At 41.7% G+C, this 11469-nt stretch overlaps 1 protein-coding gene across 1 annotated transcript; it reads right to left on the bottom strand.

Moving 5' to 3' along the window:
* Window positions 1-339: 339 nt before the first annotated feature.
* Window positions 340-10180, bottom strand: LOC109870140 (3-phosphoinositide-dependent protein kinase 1-like). The gene is made up of 14 exons (XM_020460502.2): window positions 9866-10180; window positions 7415-7693; window positions 5635-5677; window positions 5351-5488; window positions 5057-5201; window positions 4767-4864; window positions 4533-4608; window positions 4351-4419; window positions 4081-4177; window positions 3744-3917; window positions 3338-3561; window positions 3107-3164; window positions 2713-2865; window positions 340-2553 (listed from the first exon to the last, which is right to left on the bottom strand). The coding sequence occupies exons 1-14, from the start codon at window positions 9887-9889 to the stop codon at window positions 2440-2442; spliced, it is 1692 nt and encodes a 563-aa protein (XP_020316091.1). The 5' UTR covers window positions 9890-10180; the 3' UTR covers window positions 340-2439.
* Between the last annotated feature and the right edge of the window lie 1289 nt (window positions 10181-11469).

Below are 11469 nucleotides of genomic sequence, written 5' to 3' on the forward strand. Positions count from 1 at the left end.
CCTACTAGCTGTCTACCACTCCACTTTATCAACACTAACAGAATATGCATTGGGCCAAAAGCAGAAATATTTCAGAAATATAAAATATGACATAACGCATAAAATCCCTATCATATTTATATTGTTAAAAAAAAAAGGTTTACACATTAAAATCAGGTGGATACAGTATAACTTGTTATGATTGACCAGCTAGCCCTGTTGGAATGGTAATGTACACTTTCTTACAAGCCTTTTATATTGTATAAATGTAACACTATGCAGAAAACTGATGGAAATATACATTTGTAATGTTTCAGCAGTCATGTATTGTCAGGTTGTAACAGAAGACATGAGGCATGGTATTATTGTATGCCTAAATCCCTACATGCTTTAATTACTGGACTACCAAGCATTACGTGGAAAATTCATCATTCAACAACTACTGACCTAGCGCACAAACAATCAGAGAGAATGAACAGAATCATTAAATTATCAGATATGATTAAATCACTGAGCAAATAGAAAATGTATATGATATAGTAAGAAAAAAGCTGTAAAATATTATAGTTTACAATAATTATTCACATTCAAAGGCTTTACATCTCAATACATACACAACATGGCCCCTGAACATGACTTCAATCCAAATATGATTCATATATTAGAATTTAAATAACACAGAATGAACTAGAGGCTAAACAATAGCCATCAAATAACCTTATACAAGAATAAAAATACAAAAACTGTATCCTAATATCATTGCATTACTTGCTTCAGATTTCAATAATACATCGTCTGTACATCACAGTTCTAGTCGGTTACAAACCAGGTAGAGTATTACATACACAATGTAACCGACTTGCCGCCCAACTTGATTAAAAAAAAATTCTAACAAGAGAAGCAAACACTTTCTATAGTGTTTCCTTACTTTAGAGACAGATACAGCAATTTCATCTTATTTGGATCAGATACCCTTTAGTTGATGTTCAAGCAAGTTCAGCCAAGCCAGAGGCTATTATTCACCTGCTCCAGTCGCACACACAGACAAGGAGCTGGAGGAATATCTCTCGAGGGGACCTTAAGGTAATGTCAGAATTTAAAGTATTACTATTATACATCTCTCTCTCAAAAAAAAGAGCATAAGTCAAATCGATCGATACATATTGGGCCAGGTGTCATGTTGTAAAAAAAATGACAGGGACATCCCTAATGAACCTTGATAACCCAACGAGGCAAAGCTGACAACTTTCCCTGGGACTACAGCTGTACTATGATTGCTTCCAAGAAATGATAGTATTGTGGATGTAACTCTTGAAGCTTTCATTATCGCCAAAGATGTTCATAATGGGGTGGTCAGCATTCTGTTGTTTTAAACAGGACACACTGAAGATTAACCATCAATCCAACCAAATAAAACAAAAATTCTTCAAACCACAAAGAAATAGCCAGTGAATGGTAAAGAACAGCCAAATAATTCAATATTATTATCTATGGTTGCCAATGCAATCAAAATACCCACCTTAGCTTTAATAAAACTATATCTCCAGTGCCCTGGGAGAGAAGCAGACAATGCTATGCTAAAAAATGTCCGTGCAGGAAAGCTAAGCGAGTCTTATGATAAGAGTACACGCTAGTGGCATGTTCACCCCCCCCCCTCCGATTTGCAATGTAATGGTTTACTGTTAGGGACGGTCCTCACAGTCTCAGTGTATGGAGAACCACGCTGAAGCAATTGAGTACTATTCATATCTATGCCTCACTTTGGGGACCAGCGCTCTGCCCTGAAACATTAACATACAGACCCAAACCGGACTGCAAACAGTAAGTACCAAGAGCGTTGAGAACCAATTCATATATACACTATGTGGACAATGGGGGTCTGACAAAAATATACTTTATTGGGTAAGCGCCTAGTTGCAGTGTGATACTGAACCAGGCACTAGTCTATAGTACGTGTCGAGTTCAGGTAAAATTACAGAGGGATACAATGTTGGATTAGGATCTGGATTGAGTATCATACTGTATTGGGATAAACTCTAGTGTACGAGCAATGCTGGATTGTGTTTTGTTATGGTTGAAGAAGGAAACCAGCCCTTGCACTGAGATGGTCTTAATGGTACCTACACCAGTGAAATTCTACAAAGCCTATCCTCTCTCTTACCCCTGCAGAATGTATAAAATGCCGATGTGCATGGAAGCAGTAATCATCCACATGAAAAATAATAATAATTAAAAGCCACACAGAGCACAAAGAACAAGCAAAGCAACCCTGAATCCCATGGTCTTTTTTTCCTATTGGTTCTGCTCATTTCAGAAAAGGAAAATAAACAAGGTCTAGATGCCAGCGTCTCTAAAAAGAGTTTGTTTACATTGCGGTGATGAAGGGCCCTAAAGAGGATGTTACTCTGCGATTGGCCTCAGAGCTTGGAGGAAGGAGTGGCCGCAGGAGTAACTGCTCTCCTATAGGCCAGGATTCTGGTGCTTGTGGTAGATCTTTCTCCACACTTCCTGGATTTTCTTACACCACTTGTCAGCGTTTCCACTGGGATCCATCAGATAGTATGTTCGATTGGGCTGTAAACAAATCACAACAAAGATGAAATAAAAACATCCAAAGCTGAGACAAAGTCAATATTGTTTGACAAGAAACCTGAGGTTATGTAATAATGTTAGTTTGAAATATGATTCAGCCATTAGTGTCATCAAAAAGCGTTAATTGCAGTTCACAATTACCGTGTGGACAAAGAAGGTCTTGAAGTTCTTGGCCTCTGGGCGCAGCTCGGGGGACCAGGGGATCTCCCCCTTCAGGACCTTGTTGACAGGGTCCACGTAGTACAGGTGTGGCCCTTCAGTAAGGAGCAGCTGCCTCCGCCGAGCAAACAGACCCTGCAATGGAGTCATGAGACGTGGCATGAGATGAGCACCAGAGGGAGCTAGTGCCAGGCGTAATGTTCCACACCAGAGGTGGAATTAGCTGCTGACCTAGGATCAGCTTTCTTCAACTCTGTAACAAGTGAAACTATATATAAACATTGCTCCGAAAAAGACTACTTTTATGAACTTATTGAGTTAAAAACAAAAAATGTGGTGTAAAATATTCAATACCACTGGTTTGGCTTCCACTCACCTTCCGTTTATCCACTGGGCCCATTTTCAGGATCAAATTATTCTCAACAAACTGGTGCCTGTGTAAGTCAGTGTAAGGGTTACGAGCAAGTACTTCCAAGCAAATAAAAGCAAGGTGATTTAAACAAAGTCTTTACAAAATACTCAAAATACCAATTCAACATCAAATTCTCATTGTCAATGCAAATTAAACAAATGTGAATAGGAGAGAGTGTTTCAGAGTGGGGCTTACCAGGGGTTCCTACTGGTCTGTTTTTCCAGCAGCAGCTGCTTCTCCTCTTCAGAGAACAGCAGGTCCAGCTCAAACGAGTTGTTGTCCAGGTCATGGATGTACTGCTCGATGTTGCTGCTGGACCTCTGTGGCGCTGGGGGAATGGTCTCGGGCGTGGAGAGCGAGTGGGACGAGCTGGACTGGGCCACCTGCATGCTGCTAAACTGGCTCAGGAGGTCATCGTACTGGGGAAAGACAGGAGATGTGGGCAGAAGGTAGTAAAGTTGGTTCAAAGCATGGGCTTTTGCATGGCACAAAGATATGGATCCCTTGATGAACAGCATTCTTGAAAAATCATCACAAACCACAATGACATGGAGGCCTGTTTCATTTTGCCATGTTCAATGTATGTGTGGAAGTGTCTCACGTTTCCATAGCAGTCCTCGTCATCCTCGGACATGGCTGGCAGGTATGGAGTGAGCTTGGGGGGCGTCTGCACATGGAGGTCTCCCCAAGAGATGGTCTCGAAGAACGGGTGTCCCCTCAGGGGTTCGTACCCTCCCATATCCTCGCAACCAATTCTCTTGGAGGGGTCCAGCGACTGAGAAACAGAATCACGTTCACTGACCCAAAGCCCTCAACTCTTACTACAACTAACTAAACCAGTGTGTGGATGATTGAGAGATACACCATAATATGTATCCTCGTCTGCAGTGCTGATATTACAGAATTACACTGAGTTTATTGATGAAAACATGACCTACCAAAAGCTGTTCAACGAGATCCTTAGCTTTGGGAAAGAACTTCTCAGGGAATTCATACTCCAGCTTGATTATCTTCTGGAATATTAGGTACTCGTTTCTGGTCCAAAGTAAGCACAGAAGTCATGAGGGGGGGAAGGAATCCAGAGAAAGGACAGTGAGTGAAGTAGAGGTAAGAGCTACCCCATAAAACATCATATCCAGATAAGCCTATCACAGAAGCTAAAACAAAAAGGTGAAAGAGGCCAAGAGCGGCCATCGTGCTCTACTTACCCAGCTCTGAAGGGTGGTAGCCCAGCCACTAGCTGATAAATTATGCATCCCAATGCCCAGAGGTCAGAGCTGAAACACACAACCAGTTGATATCAATATAATATCCTATCAGAGAACGACAGACATTCACTAAGTACATGGGCACAACACTCAAAGGTTCTCAATTGTAGAGTCCCAGTTACCTCTTGCAGGCCGATTTCTCTGTCAGCAGCTCTGGAGACACGTACTGCGCAGTTCCTACAAAGGAGTTTGCTCTTGCTGCAAAACAACAAGAAGGGTATTAACATGACAACACACTCAACTTGAGACTGATCAAATGTGTGTATTAAAAGTAAGAACATCATAGAATTGTGGAATGTTCAGGTAGAAATAAATCGCAATGAATGCTTCATGTTGATAAAAGTCTATACATGTACCTTGTTTGCCATCTGAAGATAACTGCTTTGCTGTTCCAAAGTCTGTTATTTGGATGTGCATGTCTTCGCTCAGTAAAATATTCTCAGGTTTAAGGTCTCTGAAAGACAAAAAAGGAACGTAGTCAACCTACATTTTCAAAAAGGGATAATTTGTGTAAAAAGTGTCAGCAAGTTTAAGTCACTTTATTTATTCAAATGTACATTTATAAAAATTGATAATCAGGATATAAATTCAACTATGATAACTTGTAACATATCATTACAGATATACCAGTTCTGACATTACTTACCTGTGAATTATTCCCTTCTCGTGCAAATATTCTAGTGCACAAACAATTTCAGCCGAGTAGAATCTAGTGCAGGTCTCATCAAAAGAACCGATTTTGCGAATATATTTCAAAAGCTCTCCATTCTTAGCATAGCTAAGGCCAAAATCTAATAGCAAGTTAAGGAAAACTACTCATCTCAAAGGAATTAATAAACAAGAAAACATGTTCACTATAAAACTAAGACAAGATACGTTGCTAAACAAGTTGGTGATGCAGTCAGGCTCCAAGTCATCATGGTCTGTTTTTAAAGGATACACAACTTTTCATCATCTTGAAATGTAAAGTACAGTTTGACGAAGAACGGATGATCTAGGTTCGACATCACATCCCGTTCTCTTTTCACGTACTGCGCCTTGTTCTCCTTCATAATATACCGCTTCTCCAAAATCTTTACTGGAAGAGAAAAATTACAAGTAAAGTTGAGGGTAAATACCGCACAAAACAAAGGGATCAACAGCAACTTCACACTTATGACAATCCGTAAAAACAAGTATGACACATGGAAGACAAGTTCTTTTAATAGCGAAATTACAACTTACTTGCATATTCTTTTGCTGTTGCACGTTCTCTTGCAAGGACAACCTATAAAACATTTTTTTTTTTAAATAGACTTCATTCAGAAAGTATCCAGACCTTGAATTTTCCCACATTTTGTTATGTTACAGCCGTACTGTAAAATTGATTCAAATGTCCCCCCCAATCTATACACAATAACCCATAAAGACAAAGCAACAACAAGTTTAGAAGTCTTTGCAAATGTATAACAAAAAAACAAACAGAAATATGACATTTACATAAGTATTCAGACCGTTTACTCAGTACTTTGTTGAAGCACCTTAGGCAGCGATTACAGCCGAGTCTTCTTAGGTAGACGCTACAAGCTTGGCACAACTGTATTTGGGGAGTTTCTTCCATTCTTCTCAAGCGCTGTCAGGTTGGATGGGGAGTGTCGCTGCACAGCTATTTTCAGGTCTCTCCAGAGATGTTCGATCGGGTTCAAGTCCGGGCTCTGGCTGGCCACTCAAGGACATTGAGACTTGTCCCGGAGCCACTCCTGCATTGTCTTGGCTGTTTGCTTAGGGTCATTGTCCTGTTGGAAGATGAACCTTCACCCCAGTCTGAGGCCCGGAGCAGGTTTTCAACAAGGATCTCTCTGTACTTTGCGCCGTTTATCTTTCCCTTGATCCTGGCTAGTCTCCCAGTCCTTCCACTGAAAAACATCCCCACAGCATGATGCTGCCACCACCGTGCTTCACTGTGGGGATTGTGGCAGGTTTCCTCCAGATGTGATGCTTGGTTTCATTGGGCCAGAGAATCTTTCTCATGGTCAGAGTCCTTTTGGCAAACTCCAAGCAGGCTGTCATGCGCCTTTTACTGAGGAGTGGCTTCCGTCTGGCCACTAACATAAAGGCCTGAAAGGTGGAGTGCTGCAGAGATGAGAGTACCTTCCAGAAGGACAACCATCTCCACAGAGGAACTCTAGAGCTCTGTCAGATTGACCATTGGGTTCTTGGTCCCCTCCCTGACCAAGGGCCTTCTCCTCCGATTGCTCAGTTTAGCCGGGCGGCCAGCTCTAGGAAGAGTCTTGGTGGTTCCAAACTTCTTCAACTTAAGAATTATGGAGGCCACTGTGTTCTTGGGGACCTTCAATGTTGCATAAATGTTTTGTACCCTTCCCCAGATCTGTGCCTCGTCACAATTCTGTATCGGCGCTCTCCGGACAATTCCTTCGAGCTCATGACTCGGTTTTTGCTCTGACATGCACGTTCAACTGTGGGACCTTATATAGAAAGGTGTGTGCCTTTCCAAATCATATACAATCAATAGAATTTACCGCAGGTGGACTCCAAGTTGAAGAAACATCTCAAGGATGATCAATTGAAACAGGATGCGCCGGAGCTCAATTTCATGTCTCATAGCAAAGGGTGCGAATAGGTATGTAAATAAAGCATTTTTATTAAATTATACATTTGCAAAAATTCAAAAATTTCTATTGTGTGTAGATTGATATTTTAAGTCAATTATAGAATTAGGCTGTAACAAAATGTGGAAAAAGTCAAGGCGTCTGAATACTTTCGAATGCACTGTACATTGTTATTAGAAAATATATTTCTACAACTCACTCAGTAGACCACTTCATCCCCAGAGTAAATGATGTGCCAGGTTAACTTAAATTCCACTGAAACTACTCAGTCATTCCTGATCAACTAGCAAGAATTGAAGATGAGTCACTGGAGTATATGACCACAAGAATGCTTACATGTAACAACACCTATCTAGGGCTAATTCATAACTGAAATGGAATGCTGGTCTGCTTACGGTTGAGAAGGAGCCCTCTCCCAGTATCTTCCCGAATTTGAAGTCCTCTGGCCTCTTCTTGCGCGGCTGAGGGGCCTGCTGTGCCCGGAGCTCGGCGCCCAGGCTGGCAGGTTTTCCCGGGGCCCGGGACTCTGAGGTGGGGCCCTCCATGCTGGTACAGTGGCTGCTACTTGCGCCTGGGATGGCAAGTGGCGAGCAGGAGTCAGGCTGATTTCTTACCATTGATGGATGTGGACAGGAACAGATGACCACGCTGGATTGAATGGGCACAACATCATACTGTATGGGAGAGGTGGGGGCATTAGGTGACATTACTACTAAAAGATGAGGGTGAACATGTTGAGGAACGTACTGGGCATATTTGTCTAGACTTGTCTTGTCTTCATTTAACGTTAGGTTGTCATTCTGGCATTACCCTGTCCCTAAACTCTGGGTACTTTGAAAAAACATTGAGGAAACATCTAGGCTTATGCCATGTTCAGTCACAGACAGTCCTTTAAGAATGTAGGTGTGAACAAAAAGTTCAAGATCTGCTCCCTGGAGCGACTGAGGGCCCCATGAGGAGGCAGGCTAACTCAAGCTACACATGTGCAGGAAATGCAGAACACATTTTGTTTGAATGCATTCAGTTGTGTAACTGACTAGGTATCCCCTTTCCCCCCTACCAAACCGTCAACATGTGCATGAGGGAATATAATAAAGACATGTTCTCTCGCATAGTCTAAACTACTTTAATCCCCACTGCCAGGGGATACAATTCCCATAGCACCTTGGAGTCATCCTTCATGTTGTTTCCAATTTTATGTCTGGTAGGTGTTTGAAAACAAATCACTGCCTCTGTCTTGCCAATAACTGGCAGGGCTCCCAGCCCAAGTAAGAGCAGCACATGTTTGGAGAATTCAGATGGGAAGTTGAGGTGAAAGAATAGTTGTGGGGGGCTTGGGCATATCTTTAAGCTGACTGAATATTATATTCTATGTACAACCTCCAGACCTCCACTCCAGACAATATATGCTTAGTTGAGGATGAGGCAAATGTTCACTATTGAGCAATTTAACAACTCAGTGTGGAGATTAATATTGTGGACAAAAAAAACGTATAGTAGATTAAATAAAATGCAGAACCCAAACCTTTCCCTGGATGAAAAATCCAATTTAAGTCCTCCAATCAGACACCAAATACTCAAGTTTGACGATGCATTTAAAAAAAAAAAAAAATTACAGACAATATTAACAAAGTTGATTGACTGGTAAACAAAAATAAAATATTATGTGGTGCATTTTCGCTAGCAAGTAACGACATCGTTAACTAACTAATGCTAAAAGCTTGTGAATGTGAGTAAGGACGCCAACGCAAAAATAAGTGGTTTCTTTTAGTGAGCAGCAAGCGTCACGAATTGTTAGCAAGCCAGTCCCTCTTAAAAATTACATTAAAACATACAAGGTACGATTTAAAACACCAACCACCGGCCAAAGGAAAAGCTTTCAATTCTGAATCCACTGCCAAAATATTACACTGAGTTAGTTAACTAACGTTAGCTGGCTAACGTCATAGGCCTGGGAAATTAGAAGCTAGGTAGCTACCTAGCGTAGGTCTGTAGCTAGCCAGTTTTGGGAAACAGGATTGTTTGTCAAACAAGGTCAGGTGAAATCTCGAGTTAGCCAAAGGTAGTCATCCACGAATAATTGTTATCGGTAAACTAGCTAACGTTATCTTGCTTAAGTTACATCATGTTGATTAGGACATGTACCTAGCTGGGGATGCAACTTCACGGGAAAGTATCAGCAGTCTGCTAGCAACTAACGTTGTCTTGTTAGCATCCTCGGCTAATTCTATAGCTGAAGCGTCAGGTACTGTATTATTAAACAAGTTAGCTTGCTAAAGTAGCTAATGATGATTGTAAGTTGACACAGCTAACTTACAAGTCATAATAGGAGTAATTTAGTACAATAGACAAGTACTAACAGTACCTACCTAGATATGAAGTTACTAGCCAAATACCTAGATAGTGTATAATGTAAATAACGTTAATGAATACATTAATTTGTTCGCAATCCATTATCACAGGGTAGCGACGAATATTATTAGCTAGTTAACGTAACGTCGACGCTAGCTAGAAACTTTAACTACGTTAGGAGTAACCGCCAAGTTGGCTTGCTGGCTAGCCAGTTGACGTTACATTAGCTAGTTAACGTTAATTCATTACCAGGAATTTCAACTCACGTTAGCGAGCTAGCATGCTAGCTGGTTGCTAGATAACTTAATCGACAGACTTTGCGCGTTGCTAACGTTAAGCTAGGTAGCTAATGCGTTAGTCAGAGGTCCTCTTACCGCTGTTTGGAAATGAGGGCCCAACAGTAACACATCTAAAATGTTGTCTAACTGCCGCCATACAATACATATTGGGCAACGGCTTCACATTGACATTTGGATGAACGTTGCAATACTCACAATTTGACTTGTGGCCCTTGCCATGGAAGTTTCCCTCGATTATTGATTTGGAATAAAATAATTACTGAACCTCCAATAATGGCTGCCTCTGCGCCTTCATTTTCCAACTGTGACGTCGTTCCACAACAATGTTACCAAAGACAGTCCAGTATGAAGATATGCAGAAACTGCTTCTCCAATAGAAATCCCTCATCAAACGTGTAGGCGATGTCATTGCGACGTTAGCTAGCATAGCTCATGCGCAATAAAACGTCACCGGGGCTAACGGTCGTGAAAGTTTGTTACTTTCACGAGGTTGTAGTGATGACAGGTTCAACTGTTTAAGAGATTTTCTCTAATCTAGGTTTTGCCTTTAGAATTTTAGAACGACTTTTCACCTCTCCCTTTGCATTGCAAAAGCCGAGTCTGGTCTGTTGAGTCTGCTTTCCGACGCGTTACTGTAAATATCGCGATGTTTCGCCTGAGTTTGAAAAGTATGTGACGTTCCTCAAGATGTTTATAACTAATCCCGCAAAGAGGGGAGAGGATCTGAGAGGTCGGTTGTCCTCAAAACCGATAACGGGACAGAGGTAGAAATTGGGTTGGACGGAGAGCGAGGACACCTCAGCGGAAATGGAGTCCCTAGAGAAAGCAAGAACAAGATGGTTGTCAGGAGTAGTACAGTATTATCATAAGAACATGTATACTTGGAAAACGGAGGATGAATGGAGGGAAAAGAGAGGGAGAGGTCTAAGAGAGAAAGGGAAGACGAGGGTGAGCTTGAGTCTGATAAAAATAGTGGGGGAAAAGAGATGGTTTGTTAAAGAAGAATGGTAGAAAGTGTAAGCAGAGGGAGATGAAGACAGGAGGAGAAATGGAAGTGACTGAGGGGAAAGTATTGGAGATCGAGGTATGCACAGAGGGTCAGGATAAAGATGAGTCTGTAACAGTATGAGTGAAGTTAATAGAAAAAGTGGACTCTTGCCTTTGTCTGATCCATTTGTGGTTTCAAGGTGGGTGAAAATAGAGTTGGGGGGTGATGTGGATTCGGTGAAGGTAACCAGAAGGGGTCTAGTGATAATTGTTTGTGTTTCTGTTGGTCAGAGGGAGAATGCACTTGGAGTAAAACAACTGGGGTAAGAAAAGTGTATTGTTTCACTCTCAAGAAAAAGGCACCAATGAAAGGAGTGAAAACTGGGGTAGCAGCAAATATAAAAGTTGACCAGCTGAGGGGAAAGATTCCCGGTGTATGTGATGCTCGTCGCATCACGCAGACAGGGTGGCGAGAGTGGAGAAACAGAAGAGTCATTGTCTGTTCTTTTGAGTTTTGAAGTTGAGTATTTGCCCGACAAAGTGAAGTTAGGATATATAAGTTATCCTGTAAGAGCATATGTGCCGAATACATTATGATTTTACAGGTGTCAAGCTTATGGGCATGTGGCAGCAGTGTGTAGGAGGGAGGGTCCAAGGTGTGAGAAGTGTGCAGAAGGGCATGAGACAAAGAAATGTGTAGTATTGGGGAAAGTAGCGGAATGTGTTAATTGTAGGGGTGCCCATGGGGCTGTGGATCAGAAATGTCCTGTGCGAGAGAGGCAGGTTGAGGTTTCCAGGGTTAGAGTAAGTGC

This window comes from Oncorhynchus kisutch, linkage group LG25 (genome assembly GCF_002021735.2).
Source record: "Oncorhynchus kisutch isolate 150728-3 linkage group LG25, Okis_V2, whole genome shotgun sequence".
Lineage (NCBI taxonomy): Eukaryota > Metazoa > Chordata > Actinopteri > Salmoniformes > Salmonidae > Oncorhynchus > Oncorhynchus kisutch.

Bases quoted from the DNA above. Each gene is read 5' to 3' on its own strand.
- LOC109870140 (XM_020460502.2), bottom strand. From the start codon at position 9,889: ATGGCAAGGGCCACAAGTCAAATT. The intron at 7,694-9,865 runs GTGAGTATTGCA...TCTCCCATACAG, and splicing joins CAAGGGCCACAAGTCAAATT to TATGATGTTGTGCCCATTCA. The intron at 4,865-5,056 runs GTAAGTAATGTC...TTTGTCTTTCAG, and splicing joins GAGAAGGGAATAATTCACAG to AGACCTTAAACCTGAGAATA.